Source organism: Passer domesticus, chromosome 8 (assembly GCF_036417665.1).
Source record: "Passer domesticus isolate bPasDom1 chromosome 8, bPasDom1.hap1, whole genome shotgun sequence".
In the NCBI taxonomy this organism is placed as follows: domain Eukaryota; kingdom Metazoa; phylum Chordata; class Aves; order Passeriformes; family Passeridae; genus Passer; species Passer domesticus.
This window is the reverse complement of record NC_087481.1, coordinates 5,974,949-6,001,720: the sequence shown is the minus strand read 5'-3', so window position 1 is coordinate 6,001,720 and position 26,772 is coordinate 5,974,949. Positions and strand designations below refer to the sequence as shown.

The following is a 26,772-nucleotide window of genomic DNA, read 5'->3' as shown; positions in this document are numbered from 1 at the left end:
TGTGCAGCTGTAACTTACCAGGGCCCTGCAGCACAGTGTGCCTGTGGCTCTCTCCCTTCTTCTAGGGCAGATGAATATCCTGCATCCAAGGATGACAGAACACCTCTTCTAATGAGGGTCTGGCCAAGGGGTGCATGGATAAACACCACCCAATCAGATTTTGGCACTCTGGGGAGAGAAACCAGAAACTGCCCATCAGTTGGAGAAGGCTCCTGTCTGCTTTGCCCCACTATTCCCTGCCCAGGCCATGCTGGATGCGCTCAGAGCTGGGCCTGAACTTTCCCATCAATTCTTGGTTTTGGGGGAGAGCAGGACATGTGCCACCTCCTCAGCAGCTGCCAGAGCGGGATGCTCCCGAGCCCACTGCTGTCTCCCAGCACTGGTATTCCCCCTGTGCCCAGAGAAGAGGATTCACCTGGAGAGAGCCGTTGTGGCAGTGAGAGCTGGCCCCAGCTGAAGTTCCAGCCCCTCCTGAAAGGCATCTTCCCGCAGACCATCTGGTGCAGCAGGATGCCCAGGGACCAGATGGTAGCTGGCTCGCCATGGTACCAGCCAAAGCGGGTCCATTCCGGGGGGCTGTATGATGGTGTTCCTGTGGAATACAGATGGAGTTCATCAGGGGGATGCTGCTGCTCCCAGAGCCTGGCCCCAGCATCCCTGGGCGTGTGGGGGCTGCATCAGTGGCACAGAGGGTGACCACTGTCCTCTCACCAGCATCTGGGACTGGTGTACAAACTTGGGATTGCAAAAGAAGCCACTGGTGTGGGAAGGGGACAGTGGAAGCCCTGGCTAGGCCTGACCATGACATGCAAAGGAAATACCCACTGCGTGCTGGGGAAAAACCATGCCCTCATTCTCCCTGCATGCACTGCCCCAAACATATTATAAAGGCAAGACAAACAGGGCAAGTGGAGCAGTCCAAGCCCTTCCTCTTGCCTGCACACCAAACCAGCTGGGGCACAGGTTCTGACCTCCCTCTCTGCTACCCTGACCCACGACTGTTTTTGTCAGGCTGGCTGCACCAGCCCAGCCCCAATCCTGGGCACAGTGGTGGGCAAAGGCTGCCAGCAGGGCTGGAAGATGGCTCCCCACCCAGCCCTGCTCTAAAGCAACTCAGCTGCAGATTCAGTCCCATGAGTGGCAGCAAAAGGGAGAATCCCCGCTGCCACACCCAGCTTGGGCTGTGAGATCTTGGGCCGTGAGATGCCAGGAGCAGGAGCACAGTCCTGTGTAGGCTCACCTGCAAAGTGAGTGTAGGCTGTCTCTTGCAGGTAGGTGCCACAGCCAAAGTCAATCAATTTGGCCTGCCTGGTGGCCAGGTCAACCAGGATGTTCTCTGGTTTGATGTCGCGGTGCAGGACCCCGCAGCTGGTGCAGTGCCGCACGGCCTCCAGCACCTGGCGGAACAGCTGCCGCGCCACCTCCTCGCACAGGAACCCCCGTGCCCGAATGAAATGCAGGAGGTCCTGAGACTGCTCTGGCCGCTCCAGCACCATGACAATGTCGCTGGGGAGCTCAAGCCACTCCAGCAGCTGGACGACACCGGGAAAGCCTGTGGACACCTTGTCCTGCAGCACAACCTCCAGGGGTGCGCTGGTGCCGTCGGGCTGTGGGAGGAGCACGATGCCGTCAGTGGGGCCGATGCCGTGCCGGGGCTGGGCAACCCCTCAGCCAGTCCGGGATGCTCTGCGCCCTGCAATGGCCCCACGCCCGCTCCCCCTCGGGATGTCCTGGCAGCTCCCACCCTGCCGGGGCTAGGCTCATCCCCGCCCGGCACGGCCCGGCTTCTCCCGCTGTCCCGGCTCACTCACCAGCTCGCTCCAATGCCAGATGTGGTTTCGAGGCACCCTTTTGATGGCCACCTGCAAGCCAAGGGGAGCAGCGGGCTCAGCTCAACGCCCGCCCTGCCCAGCCCCATCCTCCTCCTCCTGCGCCCCCTCCTCCTCCGCCCGCCGCCGGCCCCGCCGCTCACCGGGGCGCCGTCCGAGAGCCGCGTTGCTGCGAAAACGCTGCCGAATCCGCCCCGGCCCAGCAGCGAGCCCAGCCGGTACCGCTCCTGCAGGGCCTCCTGCGCCTTCCCTGCGGGCGGGACGCGGCTGTCAGCGCTCGGCCCGGGGCCAGCAACGGCCCCCGAGCGCCCCTCACCCGCCCCGGCCCGGCCATCCCCCGGCGTTCGCTCTCTGGAATGCGACCCGGGAGCCGCGGGGCCGGGGGCCGCGCTGCCGAGCGGCGGAGCAGGGGCCGGGCAAGCCGCAGCGGAGGCGGCGGGAGCGGCGGGGCCGCGTGTGTCCTCCGCGGGCCCCGGGAGGAGCCGGGGCCGGGGCCGGGATCGGGGTCGGGGCCGGGGCCGGGGCCGGGGTCGGGGCCGGGGCCGGGGCCGGGGCCGGGGCCGGGGCCGGGGCCGGGGTCGGGCCAGGCGGAGCCAAAAGCCGGCGATGACGCCCCAGGCACTGAACCCCGCCCAGCAGCGCCAGCGCCAGCACGGCCAGAGCCGGGCTGGGACCAGACCTCGGTGGGACGGCCGGGGGCGGGCACGGGGCAGCCCCGCCCGGGGCCGGGGGCGGGCCGGGGGCATGGCCCGGCCGGGCACGGGGAGAGGGAGGCGGGGAGAGGAGGGGAGACCGGGAAAGGGAGAGCGGGAGAGGTACGGGACAGCGGGAGAGGGAGAGAGAGAGGAGAAGGGAATCTCAAGTTTCTTCTCTCGCTGCCGCTGCTGCTGCCGCTGCTGCTGCCGCTGCTGCTGCTGCCGCTGCTGCTGCTGCCGCTGCTGCAACTGAAGCTCCGGGGCCGTTTGTCCCCGTGTCCTTTTGTCCGTTGCCCGCTCGCCCCCGCCTCGAGCCCCACGTTCCCCGAGGGCAGCCCCTGAGCCTGTCCAAACACGGGAACTTTGCCGAGTTCAGCCAAGAGCCAGAGTCTGGACTCCTGCACAGTGCCTCAGGAATCCCCTCGGTCGCTGCTGTGCATTGTCCCTGCTGAGGGTCGAACACTCTCAGAGCGCAATCCCTGAATGCAGAATTTGTACCTGACACAAACACTGCACTTACCTCTCCAACATTGCTTTCCAAGAAAAACAGGGGAAGCCAAACTGTGTGCAGGTCATGGTATCTTAAAATGTCTAAAACTTGCCAACTCGTGGATCTTAGAGGTGAGATCTGTTTGGAATTAATGGGATGGACAACTAGTGCAAGATGGAAAAGGGGAGCATAAAAATAAATTGAGAAAAACGTCTTGAATTGTTTCAATTTTCATTTAATTTCTTAAAAGCTCTTTCAGTTTTTCCAGAATCTTCTCCTCAGTCCTGTTTGCTTTTTCCAAGAACCTTTCCTGGTGAACGAGGTGCAGCTTCTGTCACAAGGTGTGCCACCAACTGCAGCTTTCCACACTGTGTGTGCAGCACAACTCTTGCAGCAAAGCAGGACAAATATTTGAAGAACTTGACAGCTTGTTCTTTTCTTTTCCTTGTGGGCTGGGCAGTTGTGCCATTGGTAAGGTTTTCATTGTTACTGTTCTACCCTAAGAAAATATGACAGGCTACCAAGAACTCTTAGGGAATGCAAGCCTGACTGAATGCAGAGAAACAATCTGCAGAGCCTGAAGCCAGAAGTGGAGAGCTGTGTGATCATCATTCCAACACCCCCAAGGACATCTTGAAATTGATCTAGAAGATGAAAATGGGCTGACAGAGGGAGTTTGTTTCTGTCTTCAGTCCAGATACTTCTACATCTGAAAACAATTCCACAGTCTCCATCTAAATCAAGAGTACAATCAGTTCATGAAAAGCCCCAGAACAATCTGCACCTCTCGGGAGATGACTGAAAGAATCTGAAAAGGGAAAATGCAGGGGAAATGCATTTCTCAGCACTGCAGTACTTGCCTACCTGAAACCCTCCTCCATTTCCTCCCCATGCCTGGATCTGTTGGTGTCAGTTCTGTATTTGGTGGTGCCTCCAGCCCTGAATCCCCTCATCTACAGCCTGAGGAACCAGGAGCTCAAGGCTGCAGTGAGGAGACTGATGACTAGACATCTTAGGAAGCATTAAACTGATTGCCAATTTCGGCAAATCACTTGTAATAAAAGTCATCTTTTATAGCTCTTTTGGTTTGGTTCTTTGATTTCCCTGTCGTTTTCCTTTTTAAATATTCTTCCTAAAGCTAGACGATTGTTTCTGCCATCTCTGACTTTGTTTCTCTCCACCTTCCCTGTGGCCACAGACTGTGACAATGAGGGGCTGCAGTCTCAAAGGTTTTAAAGGAACTAAAGGATCACCCAGCAAAGTTTTCTGCAGAGATCCCACTATTCTTGCCTTCTCTGGAGCTGCAGCAGCAATGTCTGTGTGCAGAGCTGGGGCAGATCAGTGCTGGCCCAGCAGCTGTGCCCAGCAGCAGCAGCAGCACTTGGTGTTGCCAGTGCTGCTGCCGTGGCCCTGCCCCGCTGCCCTGGTGGCCCTGGTGTTGCTGCAGGGCCTGAGTGCTCTCGGGGCCGGGCACAGTCCTGGGGGTGGCAGTGCCGGGGCTGCAGCAGGGACAGGCCATGGGCACTGCTGGGGCAGCGCTGACGCCTCAGGCCAGGCCCTGGGGGCTCCAGGCTCCTTGCCCAGGCTCTCTCAAGAACACGGCCAGGCCAATGCTCAGCACAGAAAAGCCCCAGGGTGAGCAGCCCCAGGCTGGCCGTGGGCAGGCTGGGGGCAAACAGCATGGCTGGGGCTCTGCAAGGGCCCTGGGGGAGACGGGAAGGACCAGCAGAGCAGGGGCTGATCCATCCCCAGTGTGCTGCACAGCCCAGGGCAGCGTCCCAGAGCGTCCTGATGGAGCTGCCAACAACATCCCCCCTCTGCAGCCCTGGCCTCTCCCCCAGCTCACAGAGGTGCTGCATCCTTGCAGGCACAGCCACGGCAGCACTGGCTCAGGAGCCCCTGTTTGCATTGCACAGAGCAGGCAGGAGCACCCCCATGCTGCTGCTGTGGGGACATGAACCTGAGGGAGCACAAATGCCATCAGCCCCTGGGGCCAGCAAGGGCTGGGGGACACCAGGGAAACCACTCAGCTTTGTCCTGGCCTCTGCAGTCAGCCAGAAAGTTTGTTCCCATTAGCTGGGAGATTCCTGTCCCACTGCAGATGCTATTACTCAGAGCCAGGGCTGCCTGACAGCCACCCCCAAACTGCCCTCAGCATTTCCTTGGCTTCACCTTTGCTTTTTTTTCCCCTTTGTTTTTGTACCAAATTCTTCCTCTTGCCACGCCCTGTTCCCTCCCCTGCAAACAGCCCATCCCTGTTTGCCCTTTCCTCTCTGGCCCCACTCCCCATTGCAGTTCCTGACTTGGCACCATGGGAACGTCCCTTGGGGAGCAGGATCATCCTCCAAGTGCTGCAGGAATTGTCTGCAGGCTCCTGCAGTGCCTGGTGCTGCTCCCTTGCCAGAGGCACCCCAGGCCAGGGTGGCACATCTGGGCTTCTGTGTCTGCCTGTGGGGCTCCCTGTTCTGGGCAATGAGGAGGAGCTGCAGAGGCTCTGCAGGACTGACAGGATGGGCTTTGGGCCTAGGAGGAGAAGCTGAGGCACCTGGGCTGCTGGAGCTTCTGAAGAGGAGGCCCAGGGCTCATCCTGCACCTGCTGCAAGGGTGGTTTCAGAGAATCCCAGAATCAGCAAGGTTGGAAAATACCTTGGACATCATCAAGTCCAACCTGTGCCCTGACACCACCTTGTCTCCCCCGGGCCTCCTCTTCTCCAGGATAAACAACTCCAGCTCCCTCAGCCTCTCTTCACAGGACTTGTGCTCCAGACCCTTCACCAGCCTTGTTGCCCTTCTCTGGACACACTCCAGCCCCTCCACGTTCTTGCTAAATTTGGGGTCCCAGAACTGGACACAGCTCCCGAGGTGCTGCCCAACCAGCGCCCAGCACAGGGGAAGAATTGCTCTCCTGGTCCTGCTGGTGACACCATTCCTGGTCCATAGGAGTGCCAGGGGTTGGATGAGGGAAATGGTCGGGAGGGGGCAGGAGACACAGTCTGATTGACTCTCAGCCATGAAGGGTCTTGATTTTCATACCTATTCAGTCTGCATTAGAAGGTGCTGGGGGTCAATATCAACTGGACATTGCTTATATCAATCTATAAACAGGAAAAAAAATTAAACAGAACAAACTGTTCTCTCTGCATTGTTTTCAAGACAGTATATACACTTTGAATGCACTTCAGATATCTGTCTAATTAATTACAGAAAACTTGAAAACTTCTGTTATTCCAAATGGCTTTTCTTCTTTGGGCATGTTGAACAAATGTTTATGAGCTTTTCTCACTGAATTCCTGAACAGAAGAGCTCAAGAGAGAAGAGGACTCTGGAGTAGGAAAATTCATCCTCAACCTCCAAGTGGCTGAGGATCCATCCCCATCAGAGCAGCAATGAACAGCAATGGGCACAGCTTTGTGGCTACCCCAGCTTTGGGATGGGCCCTGGGGCTGGAGCAGGAGCAGCTCTTGAGGGCCCCAAGGCCAGGGCTCTTGTGCTGGCCTGGGCACATGGCTTGGCAGCAGGGGCTGCAGAGCTCTCAGCACCTGAGCCAGAGGGGAGCAGGGCAGGCAGGGAGCCTCCTTTGGCCTTGGCCCAGCACCTTCCCCCATGGCTGGGGCTGAGTCCTGTGTGAGCTGCAGCTGCTGCTGTGCCCTTGGCAGGGGCTGAGGCCGTGGGGCCAGTGGCCAGAGCAGCCTGGGCTGAGCAGAGCTGTGGGGCCAGAGCCAGCTGGGCTGGGCTGGGGAGAGGCCCTTGGTGCTGCCCAGAGCTCAGGGCAGCTGGCAGAGCTTGCAGGGAGCTGGGCTGGGCTCAGAGAGCCTGCCCCAGAAACCATCAGTGTCCATCTCAGACTGGCTGGGCATGCAGGGGCAGGACTCAGCCCAGGCCGTGTGGGGCAGGGCCAGCACCTGTGCAAGGCATTGAAAACAGGCACGTGCCCCAGAGAGGAGGCTGCTCTGTGCCCTTGGGGGCATGGACAGAGCAGGGAGGGGGCCCAGGACATTTGTCAGTGCCAGCCTCTGTGCCCAGCCCTTGGCAGCCCTGGCTGCTGAGCCCAGCTTTGGCCTGGGCTGAGTTTGGCTGTGGCCCAGCTCCATCCTCCTGCGGGGCTCAGGGCCTGTTCCCGGCCATGGCCAGCCCTGGCCGGCCTCTCTGCTGGCCCAGAGGCCGGCAGAGCCCGGGGCAGGGCTGTCTGTGCAGCCCCACTGGTGCCAGGGGCTCTGCAGGAGCTGGCAGAGGCTGCCCAGCAGGGAGGCCATGGGGCACAGAGCCCCAAGGCTGCCGTGGGCAGCACGGCACAGGGGCCGTTCCCAGCCGCAATGCTCCTGGCCTGGGCTGGGCCTGCACAGGGGCTGGGCCACCATGGCTGGGCCAGCACAGGGCCACCAAGGGGCCACGCACCCACTGCCGGGGCTGACAGCAAGGCCAGGCACACACAAGCAATTGCTGAGCATGGCCTGCGCTGGCCAGGCCTGACTGTGCCACAGGCAGAGCTCAGCTGCCCCTGGGGGCTGCAGGAACAGTCAGGAGCCCAAAGAGCCTCCATGGCTGTGCTGGAGACCCAGGCTGGAGCAGGGAAATGCAGGGCTGCTGCGGGATGGGGAGGGCATTGAATTCCAGCACACACCTCAGCTCTCTGATGATCCCGGCACCATGCTGGGCCCTGTTTCAGACTGGGGAGAGCAGATGTTGATGGGACAGGAGCCCTGCGGGGCTGGCAGGGACCTGCAGCTTGCAAGGTGCTCTGCTCTCCCTCAGGTGCTCTTGGAGGGATGCAATCCCAGCTGGACACCTCAGGGCACAAGTGGCACTGCCTGTTTATGGGCACACAGCTGATGTCTGCCTGGAAAGGGGCACAGGTTTTAATATTTGTACATTTCATAATATACAAGGAAATCTTTATTATCTGGGTCATTTGAGTACTTTTAAGAAATGGCCAAGTTTTCCCACCAGGAGCAGAAATTTCCTGATTCTACTAGATTCTTCTACTTATGGCAAGTGGAGAAATACGGATCTTCCCCTCTAGCTTTGCCATGAACATCATTCACTCTAATATTTCATGACCCCCTCCTTTACTTGTTTCCAGCTCTCCTTTTGAAATGGCCATGTCTAAGGACATCTCTTCATTTAGAGCAGCTGGATCCTTGTCCTTCACATTGCTCCCAGAAGTCTTCCTCCAGATGCTCTCTGCTGATTCCAATGTATCATCCTTGATTGGCTTCATGATTTGAGCATCAGGGAATTGCCCAATCTTTCAGAAGTTTAAATACCTCCTTAGTCAGCATCTTAGTTGTAGTTTTATCTTTTCTATCACCTCTTTTTATGTCTTTGTCTAAAATCCTTCCTGTATGGCAATCCCTTGTGGATGGTGCACATGTCAGATGTTGCTGGGATGTCACAAGAAACTGAATGAAGGCTTTTGATGTTTATTAAATTTTATCATGTTGACATTTTTTGTTTTCCATGAAGAGAAACCTTCCTGTGCCTCTAGTCTCACCAGTTCCTGGTCCCTCAAAGGACACAAACCTGATGTGCTGGGGAAATGTGGCAGAAATGCTGCTCTCGGAGGGGTTTGAGTGCCTTGGATAGCTGAGTCAGTCAGGCCTGTAAGAAAGGTTAAGTCGCAAGGTCTAAGTGACATTAAATGCTGCTAAGAGTTGTTCTTTTGCTAAGTTGTTATGTTTAATATGTTATAAGCTAAGCTGAACATCATTAAGTGTTATTCCTCTATTAAATTAAAAAATCATAGGTTATAATTTAGGTTAAATACTGTTAAGCTCTGTTCTTTTGCTAAATTGTGAAGCTGAAGTTATCACTTAAGGTTGAGGTACAAGTTAAGTCCTGTTACGTTTGAGCTCTGTTACGCTTTTAGGCCGTATTCCTTTTACCATTGCCCTCACTGTCCTTGTGTCACACACAGAGTCAGGGACAGTTCTCAGTTCATCTCTGGTTCGATTGCCTGGATTTTGTTTGGTTTTTTTGTTGCTTTGTTTCTTTGGTGTGCCTGAAGTGTCCAGTCAACAATGTGTCTTGCCAAGGAAGTTTGTGGTGCTGTCCCTTAATATTAAATCTGGTTGTTGCTGCTCCCTTGCTGGGGATATTTTCAGCGCTCTCAAACCCTCATTCAGAAGAGGGTGAAGGAGCCCTGGCCCAGGCTCTGGCCCTGGGGGACACAGGGATGCTGCCGGGGGGTCCCTGTCCCCCTGTCCCACCCCCCAGGGCCCCGGCCCCCCATCCCCGTGTCAGGCTCTGGGGTCGATCTTGTGGAACATCCTCTGGGGGAGGCTGCAGCACCGGGAGCGGGGGGACCCGGGGGGACAGGGGACCCTGCTGTGCACGAGCAGCGTTGGACTGCTCTGGGGGAACTGTGAGGGGAGCTGGGGCAGAGTGACCTCCCCAGTGACATCACATAGCCCCTGTGATGTCAGAGCCCCCTATGAAGTCACACAGTCAGCCTGTGATGTCACACAGCATCATGTGATGTCACAGAGCCCCCTATGATGTCATACAGCACCCTTTTGGTGTCACAGAGCCAACTCTGGGATGTCACCCTGGGATGTCATGCAGCTGCACTGAGATGTCACAGAAGAGTCTGCGATGTCACAATGTCACCATGTGATGTCACAGCCTGCTCTATGATGTTACACAGTCACCTAGAATGTCACAACCCACTCTCTGATGCCACAGAGCCACCCTCTATGATGGCAGGATCTGCTCTATGGCCTCATACTCTACTCCATGATATCACAGACAGCTATGTGATTTCACAACTCCTTCAGTGATGTCACAAAACCCTCTCTGTGATGTCATACTGGCACTCTTAAATGCTACAGCACACACTTTGACCTCACAGCCTGCCCTATGATGTCATACAGCCATGCCATGAAGTCACAGCCTGCTCTGCGATGTCACAGAATCCCCTCTATGACCTCACACAACAAACTCTGTGATGTCACAGCCCAGTCTGTGAGCTCACACAGCCCACTCTGTGCTGTCACACAGCCCCTTGCTGACATCACAGCTGCCCTGTGCCTCCATGACTCAGCCACAGAGTGCCGCTGTGACACAGCCCCCTCTGGGACATCCCCCAGCCCCTGCCAGTGCTGAGCCCCTGTCAGCTCTGGCTGTGCCCTGCTGGTGTCCCTGAGCTGCCCTGGCAGTGCCCCAGCCCTGCTGGGCTGTGCACAGGAGCTGCTCCTGGCCAGAGCTGTCTCTCTGCAGCGCTGCCCTTGCCAGGAGCTGCCTCTGGGCCAGGAGCCCGGCCCAGCTCAGCAGCACAGACACAGCAGCAGGACTTTAATGACCCTCTGGGGCTTTGGTGCTCCTTGCATCAGACTCAGTCCCTCAGAGTATCCTCAAACAACTTCTCAAGAACTCCAAATCAGATTCAAACTTCAAACTTTTATTAACTTCTAATGGGTCCCAAGGAGGGACACAACTCATGTGAATGTGTTCCCAGGTTCCAGGTAGAGCAGAACACTGGAGGCAGTGATCACAGGTGGAAACAAGCAAGGGAAAGGTGTCTCTGGTGCTGAGCAAACCTGGATGTGTTTCAGGAATGCAAAGGGCCAAGGCCTGAGCCCCAGCCCCTGGCCAGGCAGATCCTGTCCCTCCCTCCTTGCTCAGGGCTCTTCCCGGGATGGGCACTGGCATGTGGGGATGTGCAATGCCAAGGGCAGCACCATGGGGCAGCCCCTGCCAGGCTGCTGAGCAGGGACAAGGAGGCAATGAGGCTCCAGGCCTGCAAGGGTCACTTATCTCCTGCTCCTGGCTCAGGTCCAGGGCCAGCAGCCATGGCCAAAGTGCTGCCCAAGTTGGCTCTGTCAGGGCCTTGCAGCTGCTGCCCATCCCTGTGCCCTGTGCAGCCCAGGCTGTCCTACGGTGTCCCTGCCCTGCGCCTCTGTCCCTGCAGGCTGTCGTCATCCCCCGGCTGCCCCACCTGGCTGGCCCCTTCCTTTGCTGACAGCTCTGCCTCCTGGCTGCCTCTGCCTGCCCACACAAAGCCTTGGGCTGCTCCAGGCTCCTTCTGCACCACAGCCCTGCCCTGGGGGAGGAAATTCCTTTCTCTTCATGTCTGGTCCTCCCCAGCTGCCCTTGTGTTGTGTTCCACTGCAGTAAGCAGCAAAACGACTCCCCCAGACCCTCGAGTCTCAGACCTCAGGCAGGCATCGATGACCAACAGGGAAAGGAAGGCAACAGGATGGGTCTTGGTTTAGCAAAGCCCAGGATCCTTTATTGTGCCAGGTACCAAGACAAGAAATTAAGGGGGAGAGGGGGTGGTGGCTTGTCATTGATTTTATATGACAGGGTAGGGGTGGAGTTTAGGGTCGGGGTCCAATAGCAGAAGGAGCAGGGCACTGCAAAGGAGTGGATCCAGAAGGACAACCAATGGAAAAATCGATGGCGGGGACTCTGCAGTAGAATTTGGACCAATGAGGTTACAGAAAAGGAAAAATGTTCTGTGGCCACTCCTTATTTGACCAGATGGGGTGGAGTGTCTTTTCCTGGGCTTGCAGGGGCATGCCCGACAGGGTGGAGGGGCGGAATCCTCTTTAAATCACACTCCTCACTTGATGCTGTCTGTCTGGCTAGAATCCCTACTTCCTGGGGCAGGGGAACTCCACACCCTTGGTGCCATTATTTCTTTCTCTTGGTGTTTTATACAATGAAGAAAAACTCCAGCCTCTCTGAAACCACCCTTTAATCCCTCTCAGGCTGCTCCTGTTCTGTCCTCAGTCTCCACTCCACTGAGCCCAGAGCCACCACATTCTACCTGCTGGTTATGTGATGAGGCATCCAAACCCCATCTTGGGAGATTTTTGGTTACTTTTCAAGGTCTGTGAAAATGGAAAAATAGTGGTCAACATTATTTTGTCCCACATCTTGCAGTAACAGAACAGGAGTCAATATCACTCAACTGAATGAGGGTGGATTTACATTTGTTAAAACGAGGAAATATTTTACAATGATGAGAGTGGCACAAAACTGCAACTGTTTTTCCAGAGAACTGCATTCCCCATCCCAGGAATTGTCCAAGAGCAGGAGCTTTGTGCAACCTGATCCAGTGAAACCCTCTCATCCCCAAGGACAGAATTGCTGTCATGGGGGTTCTCTGCTGTGCTGGGTGCCCTCACAACGCTTCTGGCCAGAATGTCTGCTGAGGGCAGCCAGGCTGCTGCAGGGGCAGTGACCTCACAGCCATCACCATGGCAGCCCTGTCCCCTGGGCCTGGCTCTCCCCTTTCCTCTGCCCCTGCCTTGTCTCTGCTGCCATGAAGAGTTTTCTCATTCATATCTTGTCCCCAAGGTGCTGGGGCCAATGGCTTCCCAGGCAGGCTCCTGGAGCAGAAGTGGCTTTTCAGAGCCCGGCCAGAAATGAGCCCTGAGGCAGCAGCTCTGCAGTGCTGGCCACCAGGCCGGGCTGCCAAGGGAGGCTTCTGGCCATGGCCTGCAAGCAGCTGCTGCTGCCAAGGTGCCTTTGGTGCCTCAGGCTCTGCCTGGCACAGCTCCCAGCACGGCACTCTGCCCTTGTGCCCGAGCCCTTCCCTGTGCTGGGGCTGGCCTGGGGCTTTTCCTGCAGCGGGACCTGCCCTGCTGATGGCACAGGAAAGGCAGTTCCTGCTGGAGCAGGAGGCTCTGCCTGCAATGGGCTCCAACAACTCCAGCAAGGCCCTGTTGACATCAAAATTGCTTCCTAGATCACTATATGCTAATAATTGTTATAGCTCCTATACTGTGGAGTAAATAACTCTTTTTTAAAATTTAATCTGTGGTGTAAACAAACCATTCTGTCTAATCATGATCAGAATCAATCAGAGCTGTATTTATATAAATTTATCTAGTATTCCATCGATAATCCTGTGGGACAAATTGCATTAAGGTTCAATTCTACCTGTCTAATCTTTTACACCTTTGACAAAGTCTGGGGCTGGGATTGGATCCAGCCACTCCCACTCTCCTCTAATAAAATAAATTTTGGAAGTCTAGGGGTCCTGCAGGGGTTTGAGGATCCATGGTGTCTGTTGGGTGTCATTTCTCCATCTCATGACTCATCAGGGGTTTCTCCAATAAAGAAATAAAGCTTTTGCCTGAAGCTCCCACTGTGCCCATGACAGGAACACCTGTGAGTGTCTGGGACATCCCGGCTCTTTGGCAGCCTGGGGACTCCTGGGATGTCACCGTGGAGCCCCCGTGAGTGCCTGTGACAGATCGGTGCCTTTGCAGCCCAAGGTGCCCTGGGATGTCACCATGGAATGTCTGTGACTGCCTCTGAGCACAGGGCTCTTTACCATCCCCAGAAACCCCTGGGAGGTGTCCATGGAGTCCCTGTCTCTGCCTGTGATATTCCAGCTCTTGAACAGCCTAGAGACTCTTGGAAATTCCCCATGGAACCCCTCTGAGGGCCTGTGACAAATCTGATCCTTAGCATGGCAACCAGGGCTGGGACCAGCTGGGATGCTTGGCTTTCACAGGGTGGGGTTCAGGAATGGGATTCCCCAATTTCCTGGTCCCGCTAAAACCGTGCTGCAGATTGGTAGCCTCCTGCCTCCCATGGAAAGCACAAAAGGCAAAGATCCTGGGCTAGGATAGGAACAATTTATTGGGAACAGCAACAAGATCAGGAACAAACAGGAACAGCAACAATATTGATAACAAAAGGGATAAGAAAAATGGAAAACTACAACTCAGCTGTCTCTTCCCAGACACAATTTCCTCCTGCCAAGAAAGAACACTCTTCTCCTCGTAGGAAGATAGAGAGATTCCCTTTCTTGCCCATGGCAATGATCTGAGGGGGGAGTGAATGTAACGACACAGCCATGGCCAAACCCTCATGTTCATCAATCCCACATCATGCCATCGGCAGGGGCAGAAGAAGGGACAGGTGTCTTCCCAGTATGGATCACTGGGAACATGGATCACCAGGACTCTGACCAGCATGGGTCATCCAAGGGGGGATGAAGCTGCAGGCAGTGCATGAAGCTCTCCCTGCAGTTGGGGAATTTGCAGGGCTTCCCCTACTGGTGCCTCTGGTGGTGTCTGGTTAAGTTAGAACTGTGGGTGAAGCTCTTCCCACACTGGAGACACTCGTAGGGCCTCTCCCCAGTGTGGATGCGCTGGTGGGTGATGAGTTGAGAATTGCGCTTGAAGCCCTTCCCGCAGTCAGGGCAGAGGAAGGACCTCTCATCAGTGTGGATGCGCCGGTGGGTGACGAGGTGGGAATTCTGCTTGAAGCCCTTCCCGCAGTCGGGGCAGCGGAAGGGCCTCTCATCGGTGTGAATCCTTTGGTGCCTGAGGAGATTGTAGCGGGTCTGAAACCTCTTCTGACACTCAGGACATTCATAGAGCCTCTCCCCGGTGTGGATGCGTTGGTGGGTCACAAGGGTGGATCTGTAGCTGAAGCCCTTCCCACACTCTCCACACTCGTAGGGCCATTCCCCAGTGTGGATCATCTGGTGGCGGATCAGGGTGCTGCTCCACCTGAAGCTCTTCCCACACTCCAAGCACTTGTAGGGCTTCTCCCCATCATGAAGCTGCTCATGGATCACCAGCTCTGATCCCTGGCTGAAGCTCTGTCCACCTTCCTGGCACAGGGTGGGTCTTTCCTCCTCACCTGGGCTGGATTTGGAGCCCCTCCTCCTGCAGTATCTCAGGGAATTTTCTTCCCCACTGGATTCCTGTGCCATGGAGCCACTCAAAACAGCCTCTTCCACAAGGTTCTGCTCTGGAGATTTGTCGTCGCTGGTCTCCATCCTCAGCTCCTTGTCTGGGGAAGGCAGGGCAAGGAGAGGATGGGATTTGCCTCCGTGCCAGAGGGAAGGGGAAGGAGATCCTCCCCGTGCATCCCTGGCAGGACGGCGTTGAAGGCAGGGTTGTCCTGCAGCCTTGGGCTATGCTGTGCAGGGAGATGGAGCAGGAAAGAGAGGGAAATGAGCTGTGACTTCCTCCTCACCTACCTGGTGGTCCCGGGACATCTTCCTCTTCCTCGCAGCCTTCTCCTCCATCTGGCAGTGGTTTGGGGATGGGAAATTCTGTTTTGGGAGGAAAACAAGAGATTAATGCATTGAGTTTTGTACTGGTTTGAGGGCAAACCAGGGGGAGAGTCTAAGCCAGAATTACAATTTAATAAGAAAATTAAGATCAAGGCAATGATACAGAAACACTGCCTTAAATGGAAAGAGTCAGGATATGACCTGACACCCTGTTGGTCAGGGTGGTGGTAGCAGTCCCATTAAATGGTGACTGCAGTCCTGTTGCAGTGATGATCGTGATTCTGTCAAAGCAGTGATCCTGTGGAAGGGTCTGGTCCTCGTCTGAAGTCCAGTGGTGCTTATGGAGCTCTTGTCCTCTGGGAATCCAGTAGCCAAGGTGCTCCTGGTGCCAGAAGCCTCAGCTTATATCCAGGTAGGAATGCTTGGCTCCTCCCCCTGGGCGGAGCATCCCACAATGGGATGATGTCATTTTACCAGTCCTGCAGGGACACTCAATGGCCCATTCACAGAAGAGAGCCCCTGGAGGGCGTAATCAGGGCTGAGTCATGGAAGAGATAAAGAACACTGCCCCACCTGTTTAGAACAGTTTCTAAAGGTGAAGATGGAAAACATGCATTTGGTTACATCTTGGACTGCAACCTGAAACAGTGGGGTAATCCCTGCTGTGGGGGTGAACACCACCCCCCCTACCCTAACTGGCTCAGGTGTAAAACCCCCACCCTGGGAAGGCCACACATGGGGGACAATGTCACACTTGCCCTGCCCCAGGGGAGGTCTCTGTCCCTGTCACTCTCTTGCCCTCCCCCTTTTTTCTCTTTTATTCTATCTCTCTCTACCTCACATTGACTGTTCAATAAAATCCACTTTGCATTTGGTCTCCTTACCACCTTAATTGGGGCAGAGGCATCTCTAACAATTTTCTTAACCAGATTGTGTACAATATTTTGGCACAGTGAGTTCAGGCACTGTTCTTTGACCAAGACAACAGCATGGTTCCCTCCTCTGTGGGAGGAGGGCTCTTTCTTTCCAGAGGAACTCTTGGAAACTTGAATGCAGATTCCTCTGAGTGGCTTGGGGGAGAACTGATGAGGAAAATGGCTGTTGTGGGTGGCCAGTGTAAAGAAAATACTTTGTTATCCTTCCATTAAATGTTTGTTAAATCACCAGAGGAAAGGTTGCAAATGTTACCAGGGAGACTGATAAGGTTCATTCACCCCAAGGTTAGGAGAACAAGGCTGCTAAAAGTCCTAGAAGAAGCCCACCTCAAGTAGCTAAATTCCCGAATAACTCCACCATTCTGAGGCTTGGGGACTTTTCCATATGTGAGAACAATTATTGTCCCTGTCACCTTTGTCACAGCTATACAGATTTTTCCTTCCTTTCTATAATCTCTACTGGGTGAAATTTTCACTTCCATTTCTTTTTTTTTTTTTTTTTAATCAGAACCTTCCAGCAGCTGAGCTGGAGCTGTGCAGGAACCGTGAAACTTGGAGTTGCCACAGAATTGCTTCTATTGTTCATTTATTAATGTTTGGGATTTATTTGTGTTTTCCTCACATGTGACTTCTGACAAAATCAAATCTTCATAAAACTGATTTATACAGTATTAAATTTAATTCCTGCCAAGTTTATTTTGTCCAGTCCCCAGGGGATGCTGGAGGGGTCTTTGCGCCTCTCGCCCTGGGGGATGCTTGGGAAGGGCTTGGGGGGCGTTGTCCCTCTCACCCCAGGCCATTCTTGAGGGGGTGTCCCTGTCCCCCAGGGGGGCGTCCCTGTCCCTGTCACCCCAGGCCATTCCCCAGGGCGTCTCCATCATTCTCACCCCAGGGAATGCCTGGGGGGTTTCCCTCCCTCTCACCCTCATGTCAAGGGGATGCTCAGGGCAGTCTCGTCCCCTCGTCCTGCAGGATGCTCGAGGGAGTCTCCATCCCCCTGGCCTCGAGAAATGCTTGTGCAGGGCTGGGAACCAGGGGCTCTGTGTCCCTCTCACCGCTGAAGGTGCTCAGGCCTGGGGAGGCTCTCCGACCTTCTCATCCCTGGGGAGGCCAGGGATCCTCAGCAGCCATGAAAGGGGGCACCACCAGAGCCCCAGAGGGATGAGACTGGAAATGGGACACTCCTGGTGCCTTTTTTCATTCACTTTTGCTTTTTGAAGGTTTTTATGGACACCAGGTGACTTCTGGAGATGGACTTGGGCAGAGGACCTTCAGACTCACTGTGCTCATCCCTTGTGTTTCCCGAAACCAGGATTTCCCATTCCCAAACCTTGGCCCAGTGGAGAAGGCTGCAGGGAAGAGAAAGATGCCCTGAGAAACGCAGGCAGGTGAGGGGGAAGTCAGTGTCCCTTTCCCCTTCTCTCCTGCTCCATCTCCCAGCTCAGCATGGCCCGTAACTGCAGGACAGCCCCTCTGCCTTGGCCATCCTGCTGGGGATGCACTGGGGTTATCTCGTTCCCTTTCCCTTTGGCATGGAGGCAAATTACATCCTCTCCTTGTCCTACCTTCCCCAGAGAAGAAGATGAGGATGGAGACCAGAGAGGACAAATCTTCACAACAGAACCTCATGGAAGAAGCTATTTTGAAGGACTCCATGGCACAGGAATCGAACGGGGAGGTAAAGCCCAAGAGATCCCACAGGATGAGGGCCTGCAAACCCAGCCCAGGGTGCTCTGAGGAGGAAAGACCCACCCTGTGCCAGGAAGGTGGACAGAGCTTCAGCCAGGGATCAGAGCTGGTGGTCCATGAGCAGCTTCATGATGGGGAGAAGCCCTACAAGTGCTTGGAGTGTGGGAAGAGCTTCAGGCAGAGCAGCACCCTGATCCGCCACCAGATGATCCACACTGGGGAATGGCCCTACGAGTGTGGGGAGTGTGGGAAGGGCTTCAGCTGCAGCTCAAAACTCGTCAGGCACCAACGCATCCACACTGGGGAGAGGCCCTATGAGTGTCCCCAGTGTCAGAAGAGGTTTCAGACCAGCTCCAATCTCCTCCGGCATGAGCGGATTCACACAGATGAGAGGCCCTTCCGCTGCTCTGACTGCAGGAAGGGCTTCAACCGCAACTCCAATCTCATCAGACACCGGCGCATCCACACTGGGGAGAGGCCCTACAAGTGTCCCCAGGGTGGGAAGAGCTTCAGACAGAGCTCTCATTTGAGCAGACACCAACACAGTCACCAGTAAGGGAAGACATGCAAATGCTGCAACTGCAGGAAGAGCTTTGTGCACTGCTCCAACTTCATCCCCCATGGGAGAACCATGTTTGGAAGGGCCCTGGTGATACGTGTTCACTGTGATCCATGCTGGGAAGACACCTGTTCGTTTTCCTGCCCCTGCCAATGACATGATGTGAGCCTGAAGAACATGAGGGTCTGGCCAGGGCTGTGTCATTACATTCACTCTGACCTCAGGTCATTGCCAGGGGCAGGAAAGGAACTCTCTCTCTCTATCTCTCCCTGAGGAGAAGGGTGTCCTTCCCAGGCAGGAGAAAATTATGGCAGGGAATATACCGTTGTGTTGTAGTTTTCCCTTTTTAAAAACCCTTCTGTTGTCAATATTGTTTCTGTTCCTGTTTGTTCTTTATCTCGTTGCTGTTCCCAATAAATTGCTCTTATCCCAGCCCAGGATCTTTGCCTTTTGTGCTTTCCATGGGAGGTGGGAGGGCAGCGAGCAGCAGCGTGGTTTTAGCGGGAGCAGGAAATTGAGGAATCCCATTCCTAAACCCTGGCCCATGGAAACCAAACATCCCAGCTGGTTCCAGCCCTGGTGGCCATGGCAGCAGCCTTGGGAGCAGGTCCCTGGCTGGGGCTGTGGGAACCTCTTCCCTCTGGTGCCCAGGGACAGGACTGGAGGGAACGGCTGCAGCTGAGTCAGGGCAGGCTCAGGTTGGATCTCAGGAAAAGGTTTTTCCCCAGAGGCTGCTGGGGCACTGCCCAGGCTCCCCAGGGAAGGCTCCCAGCTCCAGGGCTCTCTGAGCTCCAGCAGCGTTTGGACAGCGCTGCCAGGCTCAGGCTGGCATTGTTGGGGTGTCCTGTGCAGGGCCAGCAGTTGGACTCCAGGATCCTGATGGGTCCCTCCCAGCTCAGCCAATTCTGTGGATCTGGGATCCCATGACCCATAGCAACAGGGTCCTGGTGATGGTTGCCTGCTAAGGATCAGATTTGTCACAGGCTCTCAGAAGGATTCCATGGGGACATTCCAAGAGTCTCCAGGCTGTTCAAGTGCTGGAATGTCAAAGCCAGAGACAAGGGCTCCATGGACACCTCCCAGGGGTTTCTGGGGATGGTAAAGAGCAGTGTGGTCAGAGGCAGTCACAGCCATTCCATGGTGACATCCCAGAGCACCTTGGGCTGCAAAGGCACCGATCTGTCACAGGCACTCACGAGGGCTTCACGGTGACATCCCCGGAGTCCCCAGGCTGCCAAAGAGCCGGGATGTCCCAGACACTCACAGGTGTTCCTGTCATGGGCACAGTGGGAGCTTCAGGCAAAAGCTTTATTTCTTTATTGGAGAAACTCCTGCTGAGTCATGAGGTGGAGAAATGACACCCAACACCCACCATGGATCCTCAAACCCCTGCAGGACCCCTAGACTTCTAAAATTCCTTCTGAAAGAGGAGACTGGGAGCGGCTGGATCGAATCCCAGGCCCAGACTTTGTCAAAGGTGTAAAAGATTGGACAGGTAGTATTGAACCTTAATTCAATTTGTCCCACAGGATTAACAATGGAATACCAGATATATTTATATAAATACAGCTCTGATTGATTCTGATCATGATTAGATAACATGCCTTATTTACACCACAGAGTAAATTTTTAAAAAAACAGTTATTTACTCCACAATACGGGAAATATAACAATTATTTGAATATAGTGCTCCAGGAAGCAATTTTGAAGTCTACAGGGCCTTGCTGGAGTTGTTGGAGCCCATTGCAGGCAGAGCCTCCTGCTCCAGCAGGAACTGCCTTTCCTGTGCCAGGAGCAGGGCAGGTCCCGCTGCAGGAAAAGCCCCAGGCCAGCCCCAGCACAGGGAAGGGCTCGGGCACAAGGGCAGAGTGCCATGCTGGGAGCTGTGCCAGGCAGAGCCTGAGGCACCAAAGGCACCTTGGCAGCAGCAGCTGCTTGCAGGCCATGGCCAGAAGCCTCCCTTGGCAGCCCGGCCTGGTGGCCAGCACTGCAGAGCTGCTGCCTCAGGGCTCATTTCTGCCTGGGCTCTGAAAAGCCACTTCTGCTCCAGGAGCCTGCCTGGGAAGCCATTGGCCCCAGCACCTTGGGCACAAGATATGAATGAGAAAACTCTTCATGGCAGCAGAGACAAGGCAGGGGCAGAGGAAAGGGGAGAGCCAGGCCCAGGGGACAGGGCTGCCATGGTGATGGCTGTGAGGTCACTGCTCCTGCAGCAGCCTGGCTGCCCTCAGCAGACATTCTGGCCAGAAGTGTTGTGAGGGCACCCAGCACATCAGAGAACCCACACAACAGGAATTCCATCCTTGGGGAAGAGAGAGTTTCGCTGGGTCAGGTTGCACAAAGCTCCTGCTCTTGGACAATTCCTGTGATTCCTGTGATGGGGAATCCAGTTCTCTGGAAAAACAGTTGCAGTTTTGTGCCACTCTCATCATTGTAAAATATTTCTCCTTCTAACAAATGTAAATCCACCCTCATTCAGTTGAGCGATATTGACTCCTGTCCTTTTACTGCAAGATGTGGGACAAAATAATGTTGACCAGTATTTTTCCATTTTCACAGACCTTGGAAAGTAACCAAAAAGTCTCTCAAGATGGGGTTTGGACGCCTTATCACATAACCAGCAGGTAGAAGGTGGTGGCTCTTGGCTCAGTGGTGTGGAGACTGAGGACAGAACACGAGCAGCCCGAGAGGGATTGAAGGGTGGTTTCAGAGAGGATGGCGTTTTTCTTCATTGTATAAAATACCCAGAGAAAGAAATAATGGCACCAAGGGTGTGGAGTTCCCCGGCCCCAGGAAGCAGGCATTCGACCCCGACAGACAGCATCGGGTGAGGGGCGTGATTTAAAGAGGATTCCGCCCCTCCACCCTGTGGGGCACGCCTCTGCAAACCCAGGAAAAGACACTCCACCCCATCTGGTCAAATAAGGAGTGGCCACAGAACATTTTTCCTTTTCTGTAACCTCATTGGTCCAAATTCTACTGCAAAGTCCCCGCCACACATATTTCCATTGGTTGTCCTCCCCGATCCACTCCTTTGCAGTGCCCTGCTCCTTCTGCGATTGGACCCCGACCCTAAACTCCACCCCTACCCTGTCATATAAAATCAATGACAAGCCACCACCCCCTCTCCCCCTTAATTTCTTGTCTTGGTACCTGGCACAATAAAGGATCCTGGGCTTTGCTAAACCAAGACCCATCCTGTTGCCTTCCTTTCCCTGTTGGTCATCGATGCCTGCCTGAGGTCTGAGACTCGAGGGTCTGGGGGAGTCGTTTTGCTGCTTACTGCAGTGGAACACAACACAAGGGCAGCTGGGGAGGACCAGACATGAAGAGAAAGGAATTTCCTCCCCCAAGGCAGGATGCAGAAGGATCCTGGAGCAGCCCAAGGCTTTGTGTGGGCAGGCAGAGGCAGCCAGGAGGCAGAGCTGTCAGCAAAGGAAGGGGCCAGCCAGGTGGGGCAGCCGGGGGATGACGACAGCCTGCAGGGACAGAGGCGCAGGGCAGGGACACCGTAGGACAGCCTGGGCTGCACAGGGCACAGGGATGGGCAGCAGCTGCAAGGCCCTGACAGAGCCAACTTGGGCAGCACTTTGGCCATGGCTGCTGGCCCTGGGCCTGAGCCAGGAGCAGGCGACAAGTGACCCTTGCAGGCCTGGAGCCTCATTGCCTCCTTGTCCCTGCTCAGCAGCCTGGCAGGGGCCGCCCCATGGTGCTGCCCTTGGCATTGCACATCCCCACATCCCAGAGCCCATCCCGGGAAGAGCCCTGAGCAAGGAGGGAGGAACGGGATCTGCCTGGCCAGGGGCTGGGGCTCAGGCCTTGGCCCTTTGCATTCCTGAAACACATCCAGGTTTGCTCAGCACCAGAGACACCTTTGCCTTGTTTGTCTCCAGCTGTCATCACTGCCTCCAGTGTTCTTCTCTACCTGGAACCTGGGGACACATTCACATGAGTTGTGTCCCTCCTTGGGACCCATTAGAAGTTAATAAAAGTTTGAAGTTTGAATCTGATTTGGAGTTCTTCAGAAGTTCTTTGAGGATACTCTGAGGGACTGAGTCTGATGCAAAGAGCACCAAAGCCCCAGAGGGTCATTAAAGTCCTTGTGCTGTGTCTGTGCTGCTGAGCTGGGCCGGGCTCCTGGCCCAGAGGCAGCTCCTGGCAAGGGCAGCGCTGCAGAGAGACAGCTCTGGCCAGGAGCAGCTCCTGTGCACAGCCCAGCAGGGCTGGGGCACTGCCAGGGCAGCTCAGGGACACCAGCAGGACACAGCCAGAGCTGACAGGGGCTCAGCACTGGCAGGGGCTGGGGGATGTCCCAGAGGGGGCTGTGTCACAGCGGCACCTCTGTGGCTGTGTCCTAGAGGCACAGAGCAGCTGTGATGTCAGCAAGGGGCTGTGTGACAGCACAGAGTGGGCTGTGTGAGGTCACAGGTTGGGCTATGACATCACAGAGTTTGTTGTGTGAGGTCACTGAGCAGCTACAGCATCATAGAGGAGACTGTGTGACAACACAGAGCAGGCTGTAACATCATGGCATGGCTGTATGGCATCATAGAGCAGGCTGTGACATCAAAGTGTGTGCTGTGACATTAGAGAGTGTCAGCATGATTTGTGACATCACTGAGGGGGTTGTGACATTACAGAGCTGTCTGTGACATCATGGAGTAGGGTATGAGGCCATAGAGCAGATCCAGACGTAACAGCTGGTGGCTCTGTGACATCAGCGAGTGGGTTGTGACATCAATAGGTGGCTGTGTAACATCATAGAGAAGACTGTGACATCACAGAACAGACTGTGACATCACAAAGCAACTTTCTGACATCACAGAGTCTTCTGGGATATCACAATGCAGCTGCATGACATTCCAGGGTGACATCCCAGAATTGGCTCTGTGACAAAACAAGGGCGCTGTACGACATCCCAGAGTGGGCTGTGACATCACAGGTGGCTGTGTTACATCATAGGGTGCTCTGTGACATCACAGGACGCTGTATGAGATCACAGGTGGCTGTGTGACATCCGAGGGGCTGTGTGACATCACAGGGTGGCTGCTTGTCCCTGCTCAGCAGCCTGGCAGGGGCCACCCCATGGTTCTGCCCTTGGCATTGCACATCCCCACATCCCAGTGCCCATCCCGGGCAGAGCCCTGAGCAAGGAGGGAGGGACAGGATGTGCCTTGTCAGGGGCTGGAGCTCAGGCCTTGGCCCTTTGCATTCCTGAAACACATCCAGATTTATTCAGCACCAGAGACACCTTTGCCTTGTTTGTCCCCAGCTGTCATCACTGCCTCCAGTGTTCTGCTCTATCTGGAACCTGGGGACACTTTCTCAGTCGTGTCCCTCAGTGGGACCCATTAAAACTTCAAGAAACTTTGGAGTTTAAATTTAACTTTGAGTTCTGGAGAAGTCTTTGGAAGGCTCTCTCAGGGACTGAGTCTGATGTAAACAACACCAAAGCCCTGAGAGAGTCATTAAAGTTTTCCAAGTCCAATTATGGAGAAATATTTCAAAGAGCTTGTAAGACATACACATGCCTATTTTAAAGGGTTTATTTTATTACATTTCTCTTCAGAGCAGAGGCATTTGCAGCATTCTGTGATTGATATTGACCCAGGGTCTCTCCTCAGGAGCTCTGGTCTGCTCAGAGAAGCTGTGCCTTGAGCTCTGACCCAGTGTGGACAACCTTGCTCCACGTTCCCCACCCCCATCCTGTCTGTCCTCACTCACCTGGGACCTGCTGGGCTTGGAGAGCTGGCTGCACTCAGCCTAAGAGGGGTTTTCCCTTTTTGCATTTTTTGAAGCAATCTCAAACTCCTGAGTTTCCCCACTGAACACAGACACACTCCTCAGGTGTGTGCCAGCCCAAGGTGCCACCAAAACCACTGCAGAGCTGCCCTGGGCCAGCTGTGAGGGTGGATCATCAGCTCAAGCTGCACTGGGCCACTGCAAGGGGCTGTGGCCATGGACACTGCGCTGACCCCACTGCTGGGTTTGGCTGCCACGGCAACCCTGAGAAATTAAACTGTGCTTGGAAACACTGGGGAGGACTGGGACATTCTGGGAAACACTGGGAACACTGTAGGAGACACTGGGATATACTGGGATTCACACTGCAGAGGACTGGGACAACCTGGGAACACAAGGAATGCTGAGGGAGAATCTGGGTGGACTGGGATGGACTGTGGGGGTACACTGAGACACAGTGGGACATGCTAGAACATACTGGGATATACTGGGAGTGACACTGGGAGTGACACTGGGGCATGGGACATTGCAGGGAAGACTGGGAGACACTGGGGCATACTGTGGATGGCATTGGGAGGAACTGAGAGGGACTGGTGAAATAAATGGGCAGGAGATCTTTCTCCTTTTTAATGCCTTTATTAAGAAGAATCAGCTCAGGTGGGGAGAAATCAACAGGTTGCGCCCTCGCCGCCGCTGCTCCCAGGCGTGGCACGAAGGAGGGGGATGATGCAGCTTTGTCCGCTGGTCTGCAGACAGAACTGGGGACTCTGTCCTCATGGGAGAGTCGTTGAGTCCTTCCTTTGTTTGTTTAAAAACCCGGGGGGTCTCTTTAATCAGTTTCTTTTCAGGTTAGGGTGAGAAATAAAAACGTCCAAGCAGGTGCGGGACTATGCTCCCATCCTTAGACGTCACTTAAGTCACTTGTTGGCTCGTGATTTTAGGGGTTTTTCTTGTAAAAACTGTAAAACTGTAAAAACCCAAGGTGCACTGCATTTATTATTTGCATACTGGCTCCGATGTCACTCCTATTTTCTTTACCTCGGAGGGGTCTGTCCTGGTGTCTTTTTTTTGGTAAGTGGCCAGCATCAGGGAAACAATCAGTTAATCACCGGCCATTAACAGGTATTTGAAGGGCTTTTCTTTGGCAGCACACCTAAAGAAGTCTGATGTGTTTGACTTGCTTTTTTTAACTCTGAAACTAAAAAAAATACAATTTTCTATTCATAACAACTGGGAATGAACTTATGTGTATTGGGACAAATGGTCTCTACTGGGAGGGCCTGGAGGGGCATAGTGGATGTGCTTGGTTGTACTGGGGATGAACTGGGCAACACTGAGAGGGACTGGAAGGATTGAATGGGCTGTTCCCACCTCTGCCGTCTCCCATTTGCCAAAGCTCCCATCCATCACCGCTCACAAACAGCCCAAGGGATCGGGGCCTCAAGGGCAGAGCCTGATGTCAGTGCCATCTTTTCGTTTTTTCCTACAACTCCTGTCATGCTCCAGTCGCAATTGAGCCCCACTGGAGCCGGGACTGCAACGCTCGTCATGCCCCGCGCTCCACAGAGCCCACCCCGGCATCCACCCCCCATCTGTCCCATAAGTGTCCCCTCGACCCTCCAGGATCCCTCAGTGCCCCTCAGAGCCCATTCGGGACCCCACAAAAGAGTCCCCGGATCCCCCGAGTGCTCCCAGCCCCACAGATGCCCGGTACAGCCACTTCTGGGAATTCATCTCCTCTCATCCCCCGCGGCCCCAGAGCCCCCATAGCACAGCCCCGCACCTAAAACTGATGCTGTGCCATGCAATCTAAACAGCCTGGTTGGACCTCTCCCAGCGCCCCCTAAATGCTCCCGAACAGTTTGCGTTCCCCCCGAGGACCTCAGTTTGTGGCTCGGACGCAAAAATGTCCACCAAGTGCCTTCCCGACCCCCAAACGCCACGTTCCCACCACTTCTGGGACTTTATCTCCCGTCATGCCCCGCCATCACCAAAAGCCATTGCAGCTGCGCCTACAACTCCCGTGATGCTCCGCGGCCCATTAAACCGTATTATACCTGCGCCTACAACTCCCATCACCCCCTGCGCCCCAGAGAGCCCCGTTCGAGCCCCCCAAGGGTTCGACCAGACCCCGAAGGGCCCCAAATTCCCCTCCCTGACCTCCAAGGGCCGCCCTGGACCCCCAAGTGCTCCCCCGGACCCAGAAATGTCTCTCAGAATCCCTGAGTGCCCTCCAAGTGCCCACCTGGCTCCCCTAAGTGTCGTCCATACCCTCAAGTTCTTTCAAAATTCCCTCCCCAGACCCACAACTGCCTCAAATGTGCCCCAGAAATGTCTCTCTGGACACCAAAAGGCTCTCCCATGCCCCTGTCTGAGAGAAAGATGATAAAAATGATGACAAAATGACTGGACATATTACTAATTACCATAAAGAGGAAGAAATAAATAGCCAATAGATCTTCATTAATTAAGGAAGGGGAATGTGCTACAGAGAACCAAAGAACATTAATGTTCTTGGCTAATAAAAATGTACAGATTTTTTATGCAAATATAAAAACTAGGTAAGAAAAACCACTGTTAATATTATAAATGAAAATAAATATATACATAATTAAATAATCACACAAAATAATGTGCTACAGAATAAAATAAAAGAATAAATTACAGCAACATTTTTGGATATTTTGGGATGTCAGTCCCAGGTGGGTTATGACAGACATGGTGAGGTAGGGGGTGAAGAGCAGGTTGTCCAAAAAGGGTCAGCCCAAAAAGGGCTCATTCATCTCCATGCCCAGACCTCCTAAAAAGACATTCAGCATCAAGATCACTTCGGGAATGGTTCTATCACCT

General features: G+C 54.7%; 2 protein-coding genes across 2 annotated transcripts in view; one reads left to right on the top strand and one right to left on the bottom strand.

The window, feature by feature from the left end:
* LOC135306203 (zinc finger protein 850-like) overlaps positions 1-26,772 on the top strand; it is a 375,138-nt gene that overhangs the window by 255,331 nt on the left and 93,035 nt on the right. Inside the window, 1 exon segment of the mRNA XM_064429797.1 lies at positions 17,699-18,109. Within this exon segment, the coding sequence (XP_064285867.1) occupies positions 17,699-18,109 (411 nt within the window).
* On the bottom strand, positions 28-2,163 carry LOC135305966 (serine/threonine-protein kinase pim-1-like). The gene is made up of 5 exons (XM_064429543.1): positions 2,146-2,163; positions 1,812-1,862; positions 1,241-1,607; positions 416-592; positions 28-168 (listed from the first exon to the last, which is right to left on the bottom strand). The coding sequence occupies exons 1-5, from the start codon at positions 2,161-2,163 to the stop codon at positions 62-64; spliced, it is 720 nt and encodes a 239-aa protein (XP_064285613.1). The 3' UTR covers positions 28-61.

Bases quoted from the DNA above. Each gene is read 5' to 3' on its own strand.
- LOC135305966 (XM_064429543.1), bottom strand. The intron at 1,608-1,811 runs GTGAGTGAGCCG...CTCCTCCCACAG, and splicing joins TCTGGCATTGGAGCGAGCTG to CCCGACGGCACCAGCGCACC. The intron at 593-1,240 runs GTGAGCCTACAC...TGTATTCCACAG, and splicing joins AGCCTACACTCACTTTGCAG to GAACACCATCATACAGCCCC.